Source organism: Lepidochelys kempii, chromosome 6 (genome assembly GCF_965140265.1).
Source record: "Lepidochelys kempii isolate rLepKem1 chromosome 6, rLepKem1.hap2, whole genome shotgun sequence".
In the NCBI taxonomy this organism is placed as follows: Eukaryota; Metazoa; Chordata; order Testudines; family Cheloniidae; genus Lepidochelys; species Lepidochelys kempii.
This window is the reverse complement of record NC_133261.1, coordinates 120,761,558-120,783,913: the sequence shown is the minus strand read 5'-3', so window position 1 is coordinate 120,783,913 and position 22,356 is coordinate 120,761,558. Positions and strand designations below refer to the sequence as shown.

At 40.4% G+C, this 22,356-nt stretch overlaps 1 protein-coding gene across 16 annotated transcripts in view; it reads left to right on the top strand.

The window, feature by feature from the left end:
- Nucleotides 1–10,310, top strand: part of SLC38A6 (solute carrier family 38 member 6) — a 53,997-nt gene extending 43,687 nt beyond the window's left edge. For 5 of the 16 annotated variants that reach the window (XM_073349910.1, XM_073349909.1, XM_073349914.1 and 2 more), the window contains 4 exons: nt 2,005–2,129; nt 3,032–3,176; nt 3,325–3,419; nt 4,766–10,310. In XM_073349910.1, the coding sequence (XP_073206011.1) occupies nt 2,005–2,129; nt 3,032–3,176; nt 3,325–3,419; nt 4,766–4,846 (446 nt within the window). In that variant the 3' untranslated portion in view covers nt 4,847–10,310. Of the gene's footprint in view, nt 1–2,004; nt 2,130–3,031; nt 3,177–3,324; nt 3,420–4,765 lie in introns of those variants that run through there. The other 11 variants (XM_073349921.1, XM_073349917.1, XM_073349923.1 and 8 more) reach the window with 9 other exon arrangements.
- Nucleotides 10,311–22,356: the final 12,046 nt, after the last annotated feature.

Genomic DNA, 22,356 nt, shown 5'->3' with positions numbered 1-22,356 from the left:
TACATCCCGTTTGGAAGGATGTTGACTCTTTGCTGTGGATCTGTAAGTCAAGGTGACCTAGAGGCTTTGATAGGAGCAGAAGCCCATGGTAGCATAAATCTGCTATGAGTTAGAGTAGTGGATCATCTGTAGGGGAGTGATTTTTGTTAAAATCATGGCATCTTCCAAGAAAAGTCATGAATGGTCAGGATGAAAGGGCAAAAGTCGTGGAAACAAAAGTGGAAGTTGCAGTTATTGGTTTGTTTTCTAAGTAATCATCATTTCCCACTTTTAGTACCAAAAATAGGAGTTGTGCTTGTGCTATAAGAGATTTGAACATAATAGTTGCCACCCCAGATGTGACTTTTGTAAAACTAATCTCACTCTCCAAATAGTTTTAAAATGGTGGTGGAGATAAGAGAAGAACCCTCATTACTGTTGAGGGAATTAAAGTTCTTACTGAAAGTTCTCTCATCTGGTCTCTTATGTTGCTTCTACCCTGTTTTCTATTAAATTCTTGTACTTCCCAGGGTTTAACTTGCCAGCTCTCAAGCACCAGCCTTTTTCCACAATATCCAATCACTTACATGTCAAACAAACAAATCTCAATCTCATGTGTCATTAATAGAAGTTAACATGTTAAAGTCATTAATGACTTTAGCTAATCATCCTTTCCCCATAATAACTAGTCTGCAAAAATACCGAAAGAAGGCAACTATTAGACAACAGTAGCATATATACATTAGGAGGAATAACCAAGAATTTCTCTTTGAAATTAGAGGCGCTGCAGCTACTTTCCCAAATGGTGAAATTTTACCTTCCAAATCACTTTATACCATATGTGTATGGAAAGCTGAACATGTAAGGTCAATTGGTCCAGCAGAAATAGTTTACTTCTGAGCAAATTCACCACCCACTTTAACCAAAAAGTGTCTCCTAGTTTTCTGTTCCAGAAATAAAGAATCAGCTATATGGTACAGTGCCTTGGCTTATTGAATTCCACCCTTTGTTTCTTCTGTTCAGACAAACGATCAAGAAGACTAAAAACCTAGCAAAAATTGTTCTGATTATTTCTAACTACTGAGACCCTCATTCTTCAAACTGGAGGTGTCAGTTAGCAAGCCTATTCTCTAGGACATGCCATAGCAGGACCAAATTTTTCAAATGCATTGTACCAGGCTTCACCTTACTGCTTGGAGCCTGAGAGGGTAAATCCTCTTGTATTCCGCATGGATTATTACTATTCTGGCATAAACCAGAAAAGATTCTGATAAGGTCTTATTTGGTCTGAATATTTTTCCTTTGGTCTTAGTTTAACGAAGTGGACCCTCTTCAAGCCCCACTCATCGCTATTTTGGATATCTTCTTTGAAGGCTACCACAAATGCCTTGGTTACAACTCATCAAGTTCAGTTATCTACAGAAGGGGCCTTGAGTTGTGCTGTCTTTACAGGATAATTTATCATCTGTCTCATCATCATCTCTTTTCTTTAAGCCACTCAGGGTATGCCTGCAGTGTAAGTGCAGGGTTAGTACAACTCGAGTTAGCAGACCTTGGATTTGTTAATGAAGCACTGGAGCATCTATACTCTTTGTAATCCTGCCTTGGGCTCCATTGTCTATACTACAGTATGCAGGCTTGAGTCCAACCACCCATATCCCAGACACTAGCACAGTGTTGCCTTGCCTGTGGATTGGCCAGCTTATAGTCTACATCTGCAAAGCCTGAGTATCCCTCTCTTGTAGCCCTTTCTTCTCCATGTTTGTTTTCTCACTTGTACATAGCTTGGTTTCATGACTCAGACAATGGAAGTTTCTCTAGATTGAGTATCAAATATACATATGTTTATTGTTGGCTTCATTAGGGGCAGGAAGAAATTTGTACACGGCCTCCATTCTGCTATGGGCACAAAACAGCCTAGTAGTTGCTCCAAATGGAAACTTTGAGAATTAATATAAGTGAGATATAGTTGTTCTATTCCTGAATTCCCTTTGGTTTATGACATTCAATTTCTTGGTTTTTCAGACAAAGTGGACTCAGAATTACTTCAAGGTTACACCAGGTACCTGCCGCATGATATTGTCATCATGACTGTAAAACTAGGCATGTTATTTGCTGTGATTTTGACAGTGCCTCTAATCCATTTCCCTGTAAGTACTCCTAAAAGTTTTGATGCTGGCATAGCAGTTTCATAGTATGGTAATGCTAATTCTTTGCAGACTGCAATATTAGAGTGACATTTAGCTTTGTGTATCTTACTCATTTGTCAAGTGATTGATCAAAGACCTCATACTTGCATATGTTCCATGAAAACTCCAAAATAACAACTAACCACTAAGCTAATGTATGCTTTTTGAGACTGAGCTTAGATTTAAACTAACCGACAGCATTGTTTTTAATTTAGAGACTAAAGTATTTCTAAAGTTTATTTTGTTTCATTTTTCTTAAATTCTGTTTTCAAAAGGCTGTATGGAGAGGAAAATTGAAGTCAGCAAATAATACTCTGCTGCTAGTGATTTAACAAAAGTTTAATGTAGCTTTGTCTTCACATAGTGTAACATTTACTTAAGTTTTAAAGCAGTATTTATCACGTGGTTCTAAAATTTAGGGGACAATTCTGTCAGTTGGTAGGGGATTTATGTTCAGAACTTCATTTAGTTTTCAGGATAATGATATGCCTCTCTGGATAAACGTAACCATTAGCAAATATTAACATCAAAGTATATCCAACTACTACAATCCATATGCTCTTCATAAGGAGCTAGTTACATATATTAATGATTTGTGTGTGCACACAATTTTGCAGTAATTTAAATGTTTTGTTCTTTAAAGGTGGTAAAGTATATATGTCATATTTTCTATGACATTTATATGTGAACGCCTTTTTTTTTTTTTTGGCTTTTGTTGAACTACATCAATAAATGTTTTCCTCTAAAACGGTCTTTTCCAAGTAAAACCTAAGGTATACTTTATCAAAATGGAAATAACAATAAGGCTTTTAGAATAAAGTTTTGTGCCTGCTTGAATTTTTTTTCCCCCTTTCATTATATAGGCAAGGAAGGCTGTAATGATGATATTTTTATCTCATCTTCCTACTTCGTGGATTTGCCATATCCTTGTCACTTTAGCACTCAATGCAATCATTGTTTTGCTTGCATTGTATGTGCCTGATATTAGAAATGTATTTGGATTAGTTGGTAAGTTTTTTTTTTGTTTGTTTGTTTGGGTTTTTGTTGTTTTGTTTTGGGGGTTATGGGGTTCTATTCTAAAAAGATCACACAATATATCTGCTTATATCCCTGTACCAATCTTACCACATAATTTTTTTCTTATTATCTTGTAAAGGCTCTACCACATCTACGTGTTTGCTCTTTGTGTATCCTGGACTGTTTTATCTTAAACTTAGCAGGGAGGACTTTATATCACGACAGAAGCTTGGGGTATGTTATTTTTCCATGTGTTGTTTTTGTATGCAAGGATTCTAATGTTAGATAAATTTTATTATACTACAGAATATGCTTTGCCTTTTGCACTGCACCCATTTTTAGCAGCCTGAAGTCTGCAATAGTAATGTGGAGTTTGTCTTCTGCTACGTTCTGTTTCAGTTCTCTGGTCTTATTGAAACTAGTGTAGTCTACCTCTTTCATGAACCTAAGCTGTGTAATATTGATCTGAATCCACATTTCCCCAAAATCCAGATCTGGGGCTTTAAACCAGATCCATCTGTTTTTAAACACGGTTCTGATATAGTTTGGCCTTGTCCATGTTGTCCAGCCAAACCATGTTTGTGTAGAACACTGTTTATATGCTGTTCCCTAATAAACCTTCCTTGGCACAAGCCCCCTTTTCCCCTAACATTTCCCACGGTTGATACAACAGCTACATCACTACCAGTGGTAGCCATTGAGGGAGTTCTAATGCAACCAACATGCTGCTGCCTGTGGCCATGGTCATTGTCATTTTAACTACCATATCAACTGAGAAAAGTTAGAGGACACAGTGGTTAAAATGCCAGCAGGCCATCTATGCTGATGTTCCCACCATTTTTATCTCCCCTCGCCCTCTCCTCTATAGGGTTGCACTAGGACTACCAATTATGGGAAATCTTAGTGGAAAGGCTAGTATTGATGCCTACATACAGTTTAAAGTCTTGAGTAGCTTGTGTAGATAGAGCATGATAACATCAGCAGAGCTGGCTATAAATCAGTAATCTGCTTACTGTTATAACCATTTCAATGCTATTGAAAATAGAATGCTGTTTCTAAACATGGTTTCCAGAGGGTCTGTCTCTGTCCACCCTGGCTGCTCTAGCAGAGTTTGGAATGTATTTAACTAGAACTGTCTTTAAAGTAGAGTTTAAATTCTGTTTCTTAACTTACTTTGAGCCCCTGTGTGCATAGGGTCAAATGGAATTAATTCCTTTCCAGGAATTTAGTTAAATATGCAAAGTTCATCTACACAGTTCCCAGGTGGATAGTGTGGACACACTAAACTGGTTTTGAAAGGGAATTCTTTGTGAAATCATTCCCAAAGCAGGCTTAGCTTAGTGTTCATATAGATGAATAGCTTTCTGAATATATTTAATTTGTGTTGGAAAGAGCAGCTGTGTTTAAATACTTCGGTTATTTTAAACGTAGCAGATCATTTAAAAAATATGCTGTTAAAGCCTGTCAGTGCATTGGAGGTAGAATTTCTTTTTCATATTCAGGGTCTTAATAGCAATTCTCAGAAGTATAAATTGAATTCGTCTGTTCAACATTCATTGTTTGTTCTTCTGTCTTCACAGGCTTGTGCATTGTTTATTTTTGGCATAGTTATTGGTCTCTTAAGTTTAGCCTTAATCATTTTCAATTGGATTAATCAATAAAATCCCTTCCATTGCTTCTTGAGCTGGACTTGAGAGAGACAATTCTCAGCAACATATTGCAAATTCTCAACTGAATGCTGGACATCTTCAAGAAGAAACCCTTCAAAAGCTGTGTATGAAACAAGAAACGTTTTGTTTGTTTACTCTCATGTCCATTTCTTTGTCTGGTTTACTTCTCGCACAATTAAACTCTTCCATTCTACAAATATATTAGTCTTAAAATGACTTCACATGACCCAGGTGAAGGTCACTTTATGACACGACATTATATAGTGTGCTTACAATGCAAAAAATATTTTGTTTCAGGCTTTCAGATTTTAAAGGGTCAGAGGTCTGCATCTGAACCTGCCCTAACACCCAGAGCTGAAAGGGACTTATTTCCTGAGTTCTGGCTTGGATTCAGCTGATTTCCCTTGAGATGGGCAGATTTTACAAAAACTTGTACCATTCATAATATTGAAAGTCTCACAACAGCAGTTATAAAAGGATTTGCATCACTTTCATTAAAATAGCTTTCAAAATTTTACCACCCTCGTATTGAAATCTTGAAGCTGATTTGGTCTCCACACTGTTACCCTACCCAATAGGAAGATTTCCCCTCCCACCAGCGTATTCCTCTATTTGAAATTGCACTTTTAAATTATGTATAGTTTATACTTCACTGGATTTAGGCCTTCTTGGAATGAGTCTGTCAAACTCTGTGCCCTTCTAGGATATTTGTTGTGTATTTTGGAAGCGCTAGCAATCACTGTTGTTTTGCACTTAAGATCTTCCAGCATTTCAATTACAAATGCCAATTTTTGAATATTGGTCACCTAATATGAGTATTCAAAGCATTTAGAGCCTGATTTTTTTTAACCCCCCCCAACACACACATGTGTAACTCAATTAGCTTCCATAAGTACTCATAAGTACTACAGCAAGAAGGAACCATTATGATCATCTAGCCTGATTTGCATAAGACAGGCCATAAAACTTCATTCAATGATTCTGACTTCTAGCCCCATAATTTATGGTTGAACTGTGTGTCTAAATTTTACACTGGCGTAAGTTAGAGAAAAATCAGACTCCAAGAGTGAAATCCTGGGACTATTGAAGTTAATGAGACTTTTGCCATATAAGACCAGAGTTTCACCCCACATCGCTAAACCCTTACATATCCCCTTCTGCACTCTTTATGTTTAAAATGAAATACGATGGCCATTTTCAGCACCAGTTGGACTTCCTCTGAGCTCTAATCCACACAATGCTAAAAATGGTATTGGCAGCCCAGAGCCAACATTGCTTACATCAGAGGAGCTGAAACAGTGATAGGAATGATGGTCAATTTTTAAAAATTTCTTTGTTGTTGAGAATATAGTCTATAGGGTTTTTTTATCTTCTAAGGAAGTTAAGATAAAATGAGACCTACATAAAGTTAAGTAATTAGTCCTCAGACTGGAGCAGCAAGATTTAGAGGCTTGGAAACTTCACTATTTCCAGATGTGATATTTCTTTTAATTTGATTTGCTACTTACTGTTACATCTGAAATGTAAAATAAGATACAAAAGTGAAATGCTCTAAAGTAACATTTATGCAATTCAGCTGCATTTTGCAACTTTAATTTAAAATAAACTCAGCTGACACAATTTTCAGTTGTGCAGTTGAGGGAAGTCGATGCAAAGATAGCTCTGATCGCCAGCTCTAGTCCTGGGCCAACAAAGGGCTAAACAGGGCTGCTTCAACTTCCAACCGCAAGAATGGGTACAGACCATTCTGCCAGCCCAGGATTCCTCCATGCCAAAGAGAATTCTCAGCTACCCTTTCGTCTGTCTCTATAGCAGAGTCAATCTGCTGCTTTGATGGAGCAAAGTGACCTGATCAGAGCCCAGGATCTGACCTTAGGAGTTTCTGTAGCATATTTCTCTTGTCTTCATGAATGAACATAATATACCTCAAGGAAGTTTACAGTGTAGCCTTGAGCTGAACCAAACTGTTGGGGAAAGTTTGGGTACCTCTGAACATAAGAAGTTTCCTGCCTCCTTTGATCAAGGGATTGGCAGTGTGGATTACTGTGGAAGCCTAGAACAAACAAACATGAAGGAGGCTCTCTGTCCTGCTATTGATCCCTCTTGCAATTATTCCCACATTTTACTCCTGATAAACAAATATCACTATCTTTTCTTTCCATGGTATGTTTTAAGTTCCCCCTTCTACTAAATGTTCGCTGCTCAGATATTTCAATGAGCAGTGTAAAAACCTAAATCTTGGGTAACCTAAACCTTGGATAGATGTTACCCAGCCATCTTGAGTAAATGCGACAGTAGGGACAGTTGTGAATCAACTACTTGTTTTTCATATGTGGCCTGATCCAAAGACCATTTGAAGTCAGTGAGCATTGTTCTGTTCATTTGAATGAGCGTTGGATCAGTCTCCATGTTTACTTGTAGCTTTTTTGCAAGGACACTAATAATCTACAAGAATATTAATCAAAATCAGGGGAATTTCTGTGGGAATTCTTTATTTCACATACTACTTTGCCCTACTCTCATATCTTAATATCTAGTAATATCTGCAAGACACGATTATGGTAATCTAAAAAGGTATTTTAAACTGCACAGTAAGTTAACATTAAAAACTTAACTGGGTGAACTGGAAAGCTTATAAAAACCTGGCAAGATCTACAGTTTTCTTATGCCTCCCTGGAAAAAAAAAATGAAAGTTGTGTCCAGCATTAAATTTAATAGCCTGCTCTTCTGAAAGGACTGGAATTACAATGAGGTTTGTGTGCATAATTTTGAAGAATGCAGCTAAGGAAATATCTGAAAGCATATGAACATATCAATGCTATATTTGTAATGGTTTCCCATTTAAAATACCAACTTTACACTGTAATCTAGGTAAACATGACACTTTTAACATGGCTGGCTACAGCCAAATAGCTAAGCTTTTAAAAGGCTAATACTAGTTTGTGAAGTTAATACTCCATTAAGGGGAATGGAAGCAATTCATACCTCTGTTGGAGCTATATTATTTCAGTCTAGGTGCAGAGTATTGCAGACAAGACAGCAGTGCATTGATTTATAGTATGAGGGTTATCTTCACAAGGAGAAGATTTCAGAGTAGCAGCCGTGTTAGTCTGTATTCGCAAAAAGAAAAGGAGTACTAGTGGCACCTTAGAGACTAACCAATTTATTTTCTTTTTACAAGGAGAAGAGTTACAAATGTTTCTTTTGAAAAGAAATACATTTATAGGAAATTAAGTTTGGCAGAACCTAAAATCTGGAGAAATAACCTCAGTTTCCAGAATACTGACACTTCTATTGTCCTTGCTCATATGCTTGCCTATATTGTGGGAGAGTCCCTGGATAAAAGCTACCGTTTCTCTCCCCTCATTAATTATATCAATATTTTATACCATTTTTTTGTCCTCATGTCAACATCTTTAAAACTTATTTACTGCTTTATAAATAAGTTAAATGGAAATAGAGGGGAAAACGGACCATGTGTTTACTGAGTCTTTAGCACAATGTAGCTATAGCATCATAGTTATACCAGTACAAATTCACAGTGTAGCTGCACTGAAACAGTGCAAAATAGAGCTTGTGCCAATACAACTTACAACAGAGCTGGATGAAAACTTTTCATTGAACTTTTTTTATGAAAAAAAATGTTTAAACAGGGTTTTTTGGTATGGTCATTTCTGTTTTTCATTGATATTTTTCAAGTTTGTGTTGAAAAATCAAAACCCAAGGAAGAAAAATGCACTTTTCAAAAACTAGGAAAAATTTTTCTTTGAACATTTTTTAAAAGAAAGTAGCTCGTTCAACTAGCTTCACTTAGCAGAGTGAGCCCCATTTAGTGCTAGTTCAATATGTCTGTTAGGAGTTTGCATGATGATGTCACACCAGTGCAACCCCAGAGGGTTTGAACCAGTGATTTCCCTGCCTCCGCGCCCCCCCCACCGCCCCCCCGCTCATAATCTATGTATTTTTTTCTGTAGGTGGGTGAGGGTATGTGTATCCTAAATGAAAATGCTGATCATTGTAAGAGAGATGCAGATGCATTGGGAGAGAGAGAAATGATTTGGGAACATTTTTAGGCTAAATAAATCATTCTCTCTCCCATTGCCCTTGCCCACACATTTTGAATGCTGATCAAATTACAGAGCTACCTGTATTTAGCTGGGTGAATATGGTATTTCTGTTCTAGTCCCTCATTACTGTAAATGTTGGAAGCAGAGTTAAGGAAAACAAAGTTACGAAAAAAGGAGCTTGCTTGTACTCATTGTAACATGTTTTTAGTTTTTGTGAAATGCTGACATTTTTCTATATTTTAATGAGTGCTATCTGGTAAGTAGTTTGCCTCTTAATATTTACATAGCGTTTTGTTTTCACAGCACTAGAAATGTAATCTAATTAAAATTCTCTGCTGTATATATCCCTGTATGTTTAACACAGTTGAGTTTCTTACGCCTTTTGTTTCACTATATAGTAGGTCTGAGGCCTCGTCTACACTACTGTGGTAAGTCGAACTAAGTTACGCTACTCCAGCTATGTGAATAATGTAGCTTAGGTCAACTTACTGTGGTGTCCATACTACGCTGCATCGAAGGCAGTACCTTAATCTTCTCGTTCCGGTGGAGTACCGGAGTCGACTGGAGAGCGCTGTGCGGTCGATTTAGTGAGTCTTGTGAAAGACCTGCTAAATCAACCCCCGCTGCATCAATTGCAGCAGCATCAATCCCCGGTAAGTGTAGACATGGCCTAAGATAAACTGAATAGTCATGTTCTGACGTATATTTTTGTATAACATTCCCATTATTTTCAGTTGGACTGTCACTGTGCAGAAATTGTTTTTAGTTTAACAGCCCAACTACTTAAATATGCATGATATGGGATGGAATATGTATAGTGTTCATTTCTGATAAGAACTGTGGTGGGAATTGTCCCACTTTTTGGAGGATTCCTTCCATGCAGCGCTTGGAGGCATGCCTGGCCATAATTCTGAAGTAATTTAATAAATGTCTGATCAATTTGAATGCATCCTAGTTCACACTCAAGAACAGTAGAAATTACGTCCTCCTAATTATAACAAAATAATTATGTACTGTTGCAATGCCATCGCTATCGTTTTTGTCACTGTTCTGGTAACACCCATTTTGAGAAACGTGCTTAAACAGCTGATGTTTACAATGTTTTCATGAGAGAGAAAACGAGCTCACATCCAATTCATACATTTCTCGTGCTCTGTGGAAATGTCATTTTATGTGGGTAAAAATAGTGTATAAATTTAGTTCACGAAGATCATTTTTAAAAACACTGTGAAGCACCTATTTTACTGGAGACACTAACAGTATAAAACTGGCTCAGAATCAGGGCCCTCGTTATGAAGACAGTTTTGCCAAATGTGAATTCAGTTATTTTTTTTTCTTTCTACGAGGTATGAATTTCTGTGTATGTGCAAATAAACTATGCAACAATGTATGATTGTGGAAATAATTGCATTTAATTTATTTTATTGACTATTAAGGAATGCTGCTCATAACCCTAGAATCTGTGATATATAAAAAGAGAAAAAGATTTTGGAATTTTTTCAGCAATGTAACTGAGTTACCGGTTCCGTTTAATTCAGTAAAATATCAGATTAAACTAAACCGCTGTAAACACTGTTGAAAAGGGTTTCAGTGTGCTGAACTGTCTAGAGTCGTTCATAAACATGGATGCTGACCTCAAGGCAGACTGTTACAAACCAGGACACAAACCCCAAATTGGTTATGTGTTCTATAATTAGATTTCCCCAGCTATCGAGTATGAAGCATTATAACAGACAGTCCCCTTAGGCACTCTGGTCTATCTTGCCACCCAGGCAAGCCTGCCTTTGTGATAGATGGTCTCTTACACCAAAAATCACAAGAATATTCAGGTTACTCCTAGTCCCAAAGGATCAGTCACTTACACCAGGTCAGTTGCACCTCAGATCACCAGAGACCACACTTGTAGCCAATCCAGTAATAAACTAACTAAAGATTTATTAACTAAGAAAAGGAAATGAGTTATTTACAAGGTTAAAGAAGGTGAATATATGCACAAAAATGAGTTTGGCTTAGGTTCCAAAACGTAATTGCAGCTGCTGTAACATGCAAGCTCTGTATGTCCCTTAGCGCTAACTCAAGCTAAGCAGCTTGCGGGGGGAACCCTGGCTTACGTTTAGAAATATTGTCTTCTCCAAATTCTAAGCAACATGGTGATATAGTTCCTTCTGGTCAGGGATCTTTATTCCCTTCCCCCAGAGTTCAAACTTTAATGGAACGAGGGTTTGTGCACATCCCCTCTTCATGGTTGTGGGGGAAGCAATCAACAAAGTCTTTCGGTCACTGATGTTCCACAACAATTCACCTGGTGTCCATAGTTCTTCTGTTGGGCAGGAGATGGACATGTGTTAAACTAGTATTTCACACTTGGCAATGGTTCTCTCCTGATTAGGGATGTTTACAGTTTCATAGCAAACACTTTTATAGTTATAAAGCAAACACTTAAATATTTCTTTTAACATGGTATACAGATATAATAAGTGGGATTAATGCATGCAGGAACTCACAAGCATTTAATAAATTCCAAATACAAAACACGTTTATAAACTGAACATCTGTTTTAAAAGTGTTAACATGCAGGTGAACCAGACTAGTTTCCAGCTATGCATTTGTCAGTGTTCAGTGAAGCTTAGGGGCCTTGGCATGAGCTGGCACCTGATCTACCAGCATCACACAGTGATTCTAAATTACGGGTTTGTGCCAGTATAATTAAATCAATTTAATTACTGTTTCAAGCTGTCTAGTAAGTATAAAGTAAGAATGCTGTATTTGGGTAGTATATTTTTATATAAAAAAGTGTTCAGATACTATAGTGATGAGAGCCATATCTGTACCTAGATAAACTAAACCAGAACCATTTCCTTTCAAATAACCCTGCTCACCCCTTCCTGCCATCCTCATAACAAACAAGAGTTAAGGGGAATGCGGTTTAGTTGAACCCAGATTTCAACCACCCATGCTCCTGGCTGTTTTTCTGACACCCCCTCCTTATCTTGCTTTCTCTCGCCCCTTTACTTTCAGAAAAGAGAGAGGGATGAAATCCAAGTCCCATTGAAGTCAGCACAAGGTTTCCCATTGACTTCAGTGTGGCCAGAATTTTGCCATTAGGCTGCAGCCACACAATTTTGGTCCAGTTTTGGGTACAGAGTTTGAAAGCCTTCTCTTAAAAGTCCAGGTGTATTGAGATTGTGTTCTAGAATATCTCTTTGTTTGGGTCATATAGGTGTTTATATAGATACTAAATATACATATCTATATCAATATGATCCTTTTAAAAGAAAAAGGGGTTGGTTGCCAAATTGCCACAGATCAAATTTATTTTAATGTTTTTACTTCTGTAGGAGAAATACTTATGTAATATCTAATTAAAGATTCAAAATCAGATTAGCAAACCAACTGGACAGAGTGTTAAACTATTCTGAGTAAGACAGATCATGTACAACTTTTTTTTGAATTAGGCTTTGATTTTAATTCAGTACTTAAACTGAAATTGTAGTTCTGCAGTTCAAGTTAAAGCTGAAGGAGCTTTAATTGTGCTTGTAACCTTTTTTTTCTTTTCCCCCTGACTGAAAGGCTTAATAAAGGGTGTATTTTCTTCATTTATTTTTCTGTTCTTATTCAAGCAACACCACCAATGGCAGAAAATTTCAAGTATTAGGTTGTCTAATCTCTAGATCAGTATTTTTCCCAGGAATTGAAATGAATGGGGTGGGAGGGGTTTCAAATTTACAGGGGAGTGAGGGCCAGTGGATAACACTGTGACGGCAAAGGTGAGGTGAATGGCACCATAGTAAAAACTGAAAAATGTTGCACAACTATTTTATTAGATTGAAAAATGTCACACAAATTAAAGTTGGCTACTCAAGCCTTCTATGAAGCACTACATCCTCCTTGGTTTCTTGTAATTTTGCACAATTCTGTTAATGAACGTCTTGAATGCAGCATGTTCATCATTGGTGGCTTCTCATGAGCAGAAGATGACTTCTTTCAGAACACAAACTTCTATTCAATGACTGAAAAAGAACGCTCAACTGTAGTTGTTGTGACTGGGAGTAGCAAGAGATTAATTCCTACTTCTTTCATCTCAGGAAACATAACACAAAGATTGGGTCCAGCCACTAGTAATGATGATAAAAAGAAGTTGAAGTCAAATCTTCATTCATTCCTCATAATGACATTCCACTTTGTGTTCAAATTCTCTATTCTGTCCTAATCACATGGCAGTCCCATTACTGGTAATGCCTCACTCCACTCAGCTGTTAGTGTATTATAAGACAGGCATCTGTAAAAGCTACGTAGGGGTTTAGTAGAATCCAGAAGTCGTTGTTGTAGATTTGTAAGAATCAAGTCTATGCACTTTTTCAGCTGGCTTAATAAACACTTCTTGTCCTCCTCACTTAAGGATTCAACGTAAGTGCCTTCATTGGTCAACTTCTGTACTGAAGTCCTTGCTTCTTCCAAGGCATTTTCAATAGCTATCTTTCTCATCAACGTTTCTATTGCTGAACAAAGATATACTACTGTTGTAGCAGATGCCTGGAGGACATTGTTTAATAACCTAAAAACCAGTAGACAAAAAAGAGAGAGAATGGCAATTGTCTTCTCTGAACATAGTAACAAAAGTAGTCCACCAGCCTCCCTACTTAGATCCATCCCATCTTGGTAGGCACTTTCCAAAGCCAGTCATAATGGTTGCAGTAATTTTAAGACATCAGCCAAGGATTATTTGTGAGAAAGACAGCGGGTATTCCCAGGATGGTCTAATTTGAACTTCAGTCCGAGAGCATCTTCTATTTTTTTTTCAAGACATTCCATCTTTTCAGACTCTTGCTGAAAAATAGAGTATAACAAAGGCATTACATTTGTGGCTTTTTAAAATGTCTTTTGAAGATTCCACAGCTCGTATTAGTGCTAGTTGAGTAGATCATAGAATCGTAGGCCTGGAATGGACTTTGAGAAGTCTTCTAGTACAGTCCTCTGCATTCAAGGAAGGACTAAGTATTATCTAGACCATCCCTGACAGTTGATTGTCTAACCTGCTTTTAAAAACCTCCAGTGACGGAGATACCACAACCTCCCTAGGCAATTTATTCCAGTGCTTAACTGCCTTGACAGGAAGTTTTTCCTAACGTTCAGCCTAAATTTCCCTTGCTAAAATTTAATCCCATTGCTTCTTGTCCGAGCGTCAGAGGTTAACAAGAACAATTTTTCTCCTTCTTCCTTGGAACAACATTTTCTGTACTTAAAAACTGTTATCATGTCCCATTTCCCCCTGACTCCCCACCCCCCTGCAGTCTTCTCCAGACTAAACAAATCCAATTCTTTCAATCTTTCTTCATAGGTCATGTTTTCTAGACTTAAATCATTTGTTGTTGCTCTCCTCTGGATGTTCAGTTTGTCCACATCTTTCCTGAAATGTGGCACCCAGAACTGGACACACTACTCCAGATGAGGCCTAATCAGTGTTTTGCTTTCAATACTCCTGCTAATACATCCCAGAATGATGTTTGCTTTTTTTTGCAACAGTATTACACTGTTGACTCATATTTAGCTTGTGATCCAAGATCCTAGGATCCTAGATCCTATTCTGCAGTTCTCTTTCCTAGGCAATCATTTCCTATTTTGTATGTGTGCAATTGGTTGATCTTTCCTAAATGGAGTACTTTGCATTTGTCCTTACTGAATGTCGTCCTATTTACTTCAGACCATTTCTCCAGATCATTTTGAATTGTAATGCTGTCCTCCAAAGCCCTTCAACCCCTCCCAGCTTTAGAAGTGTACTCTTGATGCCATTATCTAAATCATTGATCGAGAAATTGAACAAAACTGGACCCAGGACCAATCCCTGCAGGACTCTACTCAATATACTCTTCCAGCTTGACTCTGAACCACTGAGAACTACTCTCTAGGACGAGGAACAATTTTCCAACCAGTTATGCACCCACCTTATAGTAGCTCCGCCTAGGTTGTATTTCCCTAGTTTCTTTATGAGAAGGTCATGCAAGACCATATCTAAAGACTTACTAAAATCAAGATATACCACATCTATCGCTTCCTCTCTATCCACAAGGCTTATTACCGTGTCAAAGGAAGCTATTCGGTTGGTTTGACGCTATTTGTTCTTGACAAATCCATGTTGACTGTCACTTTTATGATCTTTTAGGTGTTTGCAAATTGCTTAATTATTTGCTCCATTATCTTTGCGGATACTGAAATTTAAGATGGTCTCTGCAGTGTGTATAAGAGATTAGGGTTACACTTCTCTCTGAACAAAGCTTGTGTGACGCTGTATGAAATATGGGAGGCACTTTATGATATTGTTGATACCAATATTAGGTCCTGGGTCCAGTTTTGTTCAATTTCTCGATCAATGATTTAGATAATGATATTGTTGATGCCAATATTATAAAATTGCAGAGAATCTGACCAGATATGCCATGTGAGGTGTCATAAATATAAAGGGAAGGGTAAACCCCTTTGAAATCCCTCCTGGCCAGGGGAAAGCTCCTCTCACCTGTAAAAGGTTAAGAAGCTAAAGGTAACCTCGCTGGCACCTGACCAAAATGACCAATGAGGAGACAAGATACTTTCAAAAGCTGGGAGGAGGGAGAGAAACAAAGGGTCTGTGTCTGTCTGTCTATGCTGGTTTCTGCCAGGGATAGACCAGGAATGGAGCCTTAGAACTTTTAGTAAGTAATCTAGCTAGGTATGTGTTAGATTATGATTTCTTTAAATGGCTGAGAAAAGACTTGTGCTGAATAGAATAACTATTTCTGTCTGTGTATCTTTTTTGTAACTTAAGGTTTTGCCTAGAGGGGTTCTCTATGTTTTTGAATCTAATTACCCTGTAAGATATCTACCATCCTGATTTTACAGGGGGGATTTCTTTATTTCTATTTACTTCTATTTTTTATTAAAAGTCTTCTTGTAAAAAACTGAATGCTTTTTCATTGTTCTCAGATCCAAGGGTTTGGGTCTGTGGTCACCTATGCAAATTGGTGAGGCTTTTTACCAAACCTTGTCCAGGAAGTGGGGTGCAAGATTTTGGGAAGTATTTTGGGGGGAAGGACGCGTCCAAACAGCTCTTCCCCAGTAACCAGTATTAGTTTGGTGGTGGTAGCGGCCAGTCCAAGGATAACGGGTGTAATATTTTGTACCTTGAGGAAGTTTTGACCTAAGCTGGTAAAGATAAGCTTAGGAGGTTTTTCATGCAGGTCCCCACATCTGTACCCTAGAGTTCAGAGTGGGGGAGGAACCTTGACATGGTGGCACAGTGGTGGGATTAACCTGAAATCATTTTGAGATCCAGTTGAGATTTTTTTGAACTAGAAATACAGATTTTAAAAAGGAATTTTTAGGAAGTCCAGAAAGCAGCTTTGAAACTGAAAGCAGCTTGGTTTCTCTCTGCTTTGTGGCCAAGCAGAGACAAAAGGGGATTATCTTTGTGAATTGCAGGTTTTCTTTGCCTGGAGGCAGGGTACTTAACTCCTGCAGGGAAATTCACAGTCTTCCAACCCAGAGGTTTTTTTTTTTCTTTTCTTCCTAAAAGTAAATAGGGGGGGGTGTGCTCTACCCATTTGCCTGGAGACAAAAGTGGCAGGGTTTTTTTTTTTAGGATTTTGATTTTTTTTTGTTTTACAAGGAGCACAGGTTTGAAAAAGAATTTTTTTTTTCCTTTGGGCTGGGTAAGCAGGTTTCCAAGTAGTTGGAGGTTTTTTACTTTAATTTGGGCCCAGAGCAGAGACAAGGGAATTGTCTTTTTCTGTAGGCTGACAATCACTATCCGAGAATAGGTATTCTATTCCAGCACAGCAAAATTTTACAGCCAAGTTTTGTTTGTTTATTTCTAAACCTCGGGTGTAAAGTTAGTAAAAACAGAGAGGTTAGAATGGCAAAATCCGTGGCTCGACTACAGCTCGAATTAGCCAAATTTCAGGTTGAGGAAAGACAAAGGGAACATGAAAGACAGATAGAACTCATGCAGCTGAAGAAGGAACAAGAAAGGGAGGCAGAACAACACCAAGCGGCTGCTCACAGGAGAGCTATGGAAGCGAGGGACAAAGAACTGGAGGAGAAGGAAAAAGAGAGGAAGTATGTGGAGGAGATGGAGAAGATAAAGGCTCAGCAGAATATCCCAACAAACCCTAGTAATCCTTCTCCAAGTACCACTTCCCATCCCAGAAAGTTCCCCACCTACAAGGCAGGTGATGATACTGAGGCCTTCCTAGAAAACTTCGAAAGGGCCTGCCTTGGGTACAACATCTCTACTGACCAATACATGGTAGAGCTGAGGCCGCAGCTCAGTGGACCCTTAGCTGAGGTGGCAGCTGAAATGCCTAAAGAACACATGAACAAGTATGAACTGTTTAAATCCAAGGCGAGAGTCAGAATGGGGATAACACCCGAGCAGTCTCGTCGGAGGTTCAGAGCCCTAAGGTGGAAACCAGACATGTCATTTACCCGACATGCCTACCACATTGTGAAACATTGGGATGCCTGGATATCAGGAGCAAGTGTTGACTCTCCAGTAAATTTGCCCTTCCTAATGCAAATGGAACAATTCTTAGAGGGTGTTCCTGAGGAAATAGAAAGATACATCCTAGATGGGAAACCCAAAACTGTAATTGAGGCAGGAGAGATTGGAGCCAGATGGGTGGAGGTGGCAGAGAAGAAGAAAACTGGTCGCAGTTGGAGCGGAGACCAGAAGGGACCACCCCAGACCACACCCTATTACCGGGGGCCGCCCAAAGCCCCACCTACCTCCCAAAGAACCCTCCAGACCCCTTATCGTCCCACCACCCCGTTCTCCAGCAACCCTCCTCGCCCCAGTGACCCGTCAGCTGGACGATGTTTTAAGTGTAACGAGCTGGGGCATGTAAAGCCCAACTGCCCCAAGAACCCCAACAGATTACAGTTCATTGCACCGGAATCACACCAGAGGTCCACAGGCCCAGATACCTCCCAGATACCCTTGGAGTGGAGGGAAACTGTGAGTGTGGGCGGGAAGAAGGTCACCACATGGAGGGACACCGGAGCACAAGTGTCAGCTATCCATGCTTCCTTAGTGGACCCCAATTTAATCAACCCAGAGATCCAAGTGACGATTCAACCCTTCAAGTCCAACTCTTTCAATTTGCCTACAGCCAAGTTGCCTGTCCAGTACAAGGGCTGGTCAGGAATGTGGACTTTTGCAGTCTATGATGATTATCCCATCCCCATGCTGTTGGGGGAAGACTTGGCCAATCAGGTGAAGCAGGCCAAGAGGGTGGGAATGGTCACCCGCAGCCAGGCTAAACAAGCCGTGAGGCCTAGCTCTGTTCCGGAAACTTCTATCAGGACCCAGTCAGAGGTGATGGACCCGGACCCCAGGCCAATGTCTACAACAGCAGTAGTGGATCCAGTCCCAGAGACCCAGACGGAACCAGTCCCAGAACCGGAACCAGCCAAACAACCAACACCAGACCCCGTGCCAGCACTGAATCCAGTACTTGCAACCTCAACACCAGAGGGCCCCACCGAACCTGAACTGGCAGCAGCCGATAACCCTACACAAGAGGCTCAGCCGGAGCCTGAATCCCAACATAGTGCACCAGCGGAGAGCGGTTCACAGTCAACAGAAACAGCTCCATCCCCTATATCGCTTCCAGAGGGACCAAGCCTAGGTCCACAATCCAATGAGGAACTGATGTCCCCAGCATCAAGGGAACAGTTCCAGACCGAACAGGAAGCAGATGAAAGCCTCCAGAGAGCTTGGACGGTGGCACAGAGCAACCCACCGCCTCTCAGCTCTTCTAATCGATCCAGGTTTGTTGTAGAAAGAGGACTTTTATACAAGGAAACTCTTTCTGGTGGACACCAGGAAGACTGGCATCCTCAGAGACAGTTGGTAGTTCCAACTAAATACCGGGCCAAGCTCTTGAGCTTAGCCCATGATCACCCTAGTGGCCATGCTGGGGTGAACAGGACCAAAGACCGTTTGGGGGGATCATTCCACTGGGAGGGAATGAGCAAGGATGTTTCTACCTATGTCCAGTCTTGTGAGGTGTGCCAAAGAGTGGGAAAACCCCAAGACCAGGTCAAAGCCCCTCTCCAGCCACTCCCCATCATTGAAGTTCCATTTCAGCGAGTAGCTGTGGATATTCTGGGTCCTTTTCCGAAAAAGACACCCAGAGGAAAGCAGTACATACTGACTTTCATGGATTTTGCCACCCAATGGCCGGAAGCAGTAGCTCTAAGCAACACCAGGGCTAAAAGTGTGTGCCAGGCTCTAGCAGACATTTTTGCCAGGGTAGGTTGGCCCTCCGACATCCTCACAGATGCAGGGACTAATTTCCTGGCAGGAACTATGAAAAACCTTTGGGAAGCTCATGGGGTAAATCACTTGGTTGCCACTCCTTACCATCATCAAACAAATGGCATGGTGGAGAAGTTTAATGGAACTTTGGGGGCCATGATACGTAAATTCGTAAATGAGCACTCCAATGATTGGGACCTAGTATTGCAGCAGTTGCTCTTTGCCTACAGAGCTGTACCACAACCCAGTTTAGGGTTTTTCCCATTTGAACTTGTATATGGCCGTGAGGTTAAGGGGCCATTGCAGTTGGTGAAGCAGCAATGGGAGGGATTTACACCTTCTCCAGGAACTAATATTCTGGACTTTGTAACCAACCTACAAAACACCCTCCGAACCTCTTTAGCCCTTGCTAAAGAAAACTTACAGGATGCTCAAAAAGAGCAAAAAGCCTGGTATGATAAACATGCCAGAGAGCGTTCCTTCAAAGTAGGAGACCAGGTCATGGTCTTAAGGGCGCTCCAGGCCCATAAAATGGAAGCATCGTGGGAAGGGCCATTCACGGTCCAGGAGCGCCTGGGAGCTGTTAATTATCTCATAGCATTCCCCACCTCCAACCGGAAGCCTAAGGTGTACCATATTAATTCTCTAAAGCCCTTTTATTCCAGAGAATTAAAGGTTTGTCAGTTTACAGCCCAGGGAGGAGACGACGCTGAGTGGCCTGAAGGTGTCTACTACGAAAGGAAATGTGCTGGTCGTGTGGAAGAGGTGAACCTCTCCATGACCCTTGGGCGTATGCAGCGACAGCAGATCCAGGAGCTGTGCACTAGCTACGCGCCAACGTTCTCAGCCACCCCAGGACTGATTGAACGGGCATACCACTCCATTGCCACAGGTAATGCTCACCCAATTAGGGTCCAACCTTACCGGGTGTCTCCTCAAGCTAAAACTGCTATAGAACGGGAGATCCAGGATATGTTACAGATGGGTGTAATCCGCCCCTCTGAAAGTGCATGGGCATCTCCAGTGGTTCTAGTTCCCAAACCAGATGGGGAAATACGTTTTTGCATGGACTACCGTAAGCTAAATGCTGTAACTCGCCCAGACAACTATCCAATGCCACGCACAGATGAACTATTAGAGAAACTGGGACGGGCCCAGTTCATCTCTACCTTGGACTTAACCAAGGGGTACTGGCAGGTACCGCTAGATGAATCTGCCAAGGAAAGGTCAGCCTTCATCACACATCTCGGGCTGTATGAATTTAATGTACTCCCTTTCGGGCTGCGAAATGCACCCGCCACTTTCCAAAGACTTGTGGATGGTCTCCTAGCGGGATTAGGAGAATATGCAGTCGCCTACCTTGACGATGTGGCCATATTTTCGGATTCCTGGGCAGACCACCTGGAACATCTACAAAAAGTCCTTGAGCGCATAAGGGAGGCAGGACTAACTGTTAAGGCTAAGAAGTGTCAAATAGGCCTAAACAGAGTGACTTACCTTGGACACCAGGTGGGTCAAGGAACTATCAGCCCCCTACAGGCCAAAGTGGATGCTATCCAAAAGTGGCCTGTCCCAAAGTCAAAGAAACAGGTTCAATCCTTCTTAGGCTTGGCCGGTTATTACAGACGATTTGTACCGCACTACAGCCAAATCGCTGCCCCACTGACAGACCTAACCAAAAAGAAACAGCCAAATGCTGTTCAGTGGACCGGAAAGTGTCAGAAGGCCTTTAACAAGCTTAAAGCGACACTCATGTCTGACCCTGTACTAAGGGCCCCAGACTTTGACAAACCGTTCCTAGTAACTACAGATGCATCCGAGCGTGGTGTGGGAGCAGTTTTAATGCAGAAAGGACCTGATCAAGAATTCCACCCTGTAGTGTTTCTCAGCAAAAAACTGTCTGAGAGGAAAAGCAACTGGTCAGTCACTAAAAAAGAATGTTACGCCATTGTCTATGCTCTGGAAAAGCTACGCCCATATGTTTGGGGACGGCGTTTCCACCTGCAAACTGACCATGCTGCACTGAAGTGGCTTCACACCGTCAAGGAAACTAACAAAAAACTTCTTCGGTGGAGTTTAGCTCTCCAAGATTTTGATTTCGACATCCAACACATCTCAGGAGCTTCTAACAAAGTGGCTGATGCACTCTCCCGTGAAAGTTTCCCAGAATCAACTGGTTAAAATCGTCCTTGAGATGTGGAAAATATTGTTAGTCTTTATGTACTTGGTAGTATATTTAGAGATGCATGTGTCTTATTAACTCTGTTTTTCCTAGAGCTCCAGGAAGAAATCCCAGCCAGTGTTTCACCCTAGCTGAGATTTGGGGGGCGTGTCATAAATATAAAGGGAAGGGTAAACCCCTTTGAAATCCCTCCTGGCCAGGGGAAAGCTCCTCTCACCTGTAAAAGGTTAAGAAGCTAAAGGTAACCTCGCTGGCACCTGACCAAAATGACCAATGAGGAGACAAGATACTTTCAAAAGCTGGGAGGAGGGAGAGAAACAAAGGGTCTGTGTCTGTCTGTCTATGCTGGTTTCTGCCAGGGATAGACCAGGAATGGAGCCTTAGAACTTTTAGTAAGTAATCTAGCTAGGTATGTGTTAGATTATGATTTCTTTAAATGGCTGAGAAAAGACTTGTGCTGAATAGAATAACTATTTCTGTCTGTGTATCTTTTTTGTAACTTAAGGTTTTGCCTAGAGGGGTTCTCTATGTTTTTGAATCTAATTACCCTGTAAGATATCTACCATCCTGATTTTACAGGGGGGATTTCTTTATTTCTATTTACTTCTATTTTTTATTAAAAGTCTTCTTGTAAAAAACTGAATGCTTTTTCATTGTTCTCAGATCCAAGGGTTTGGGTCTATGGTCACCTATGCAAATTGGTGAGGCTTTTTACCAAACCTTGTCCAGGAAGTGGGGTGCAAGATTTTGGGAAGTATTTTGGGGGGAAGGACGCGTCCAAACAGCTCTTCCCCAGTATTAGTTTGGTGGTGGTAGCGGCCAGTCCAAGGATAACGGGTGTAATATTTTGTACCTTGGGGAAGTTTTGACCTAAGCTGGTAAAGATAAGCTTAGGAGGTTTTTCATGCAGGTTCCCCACATCTGTACCCTAGAGTTCAGAGTGGGAGAGGAACCTTGACAT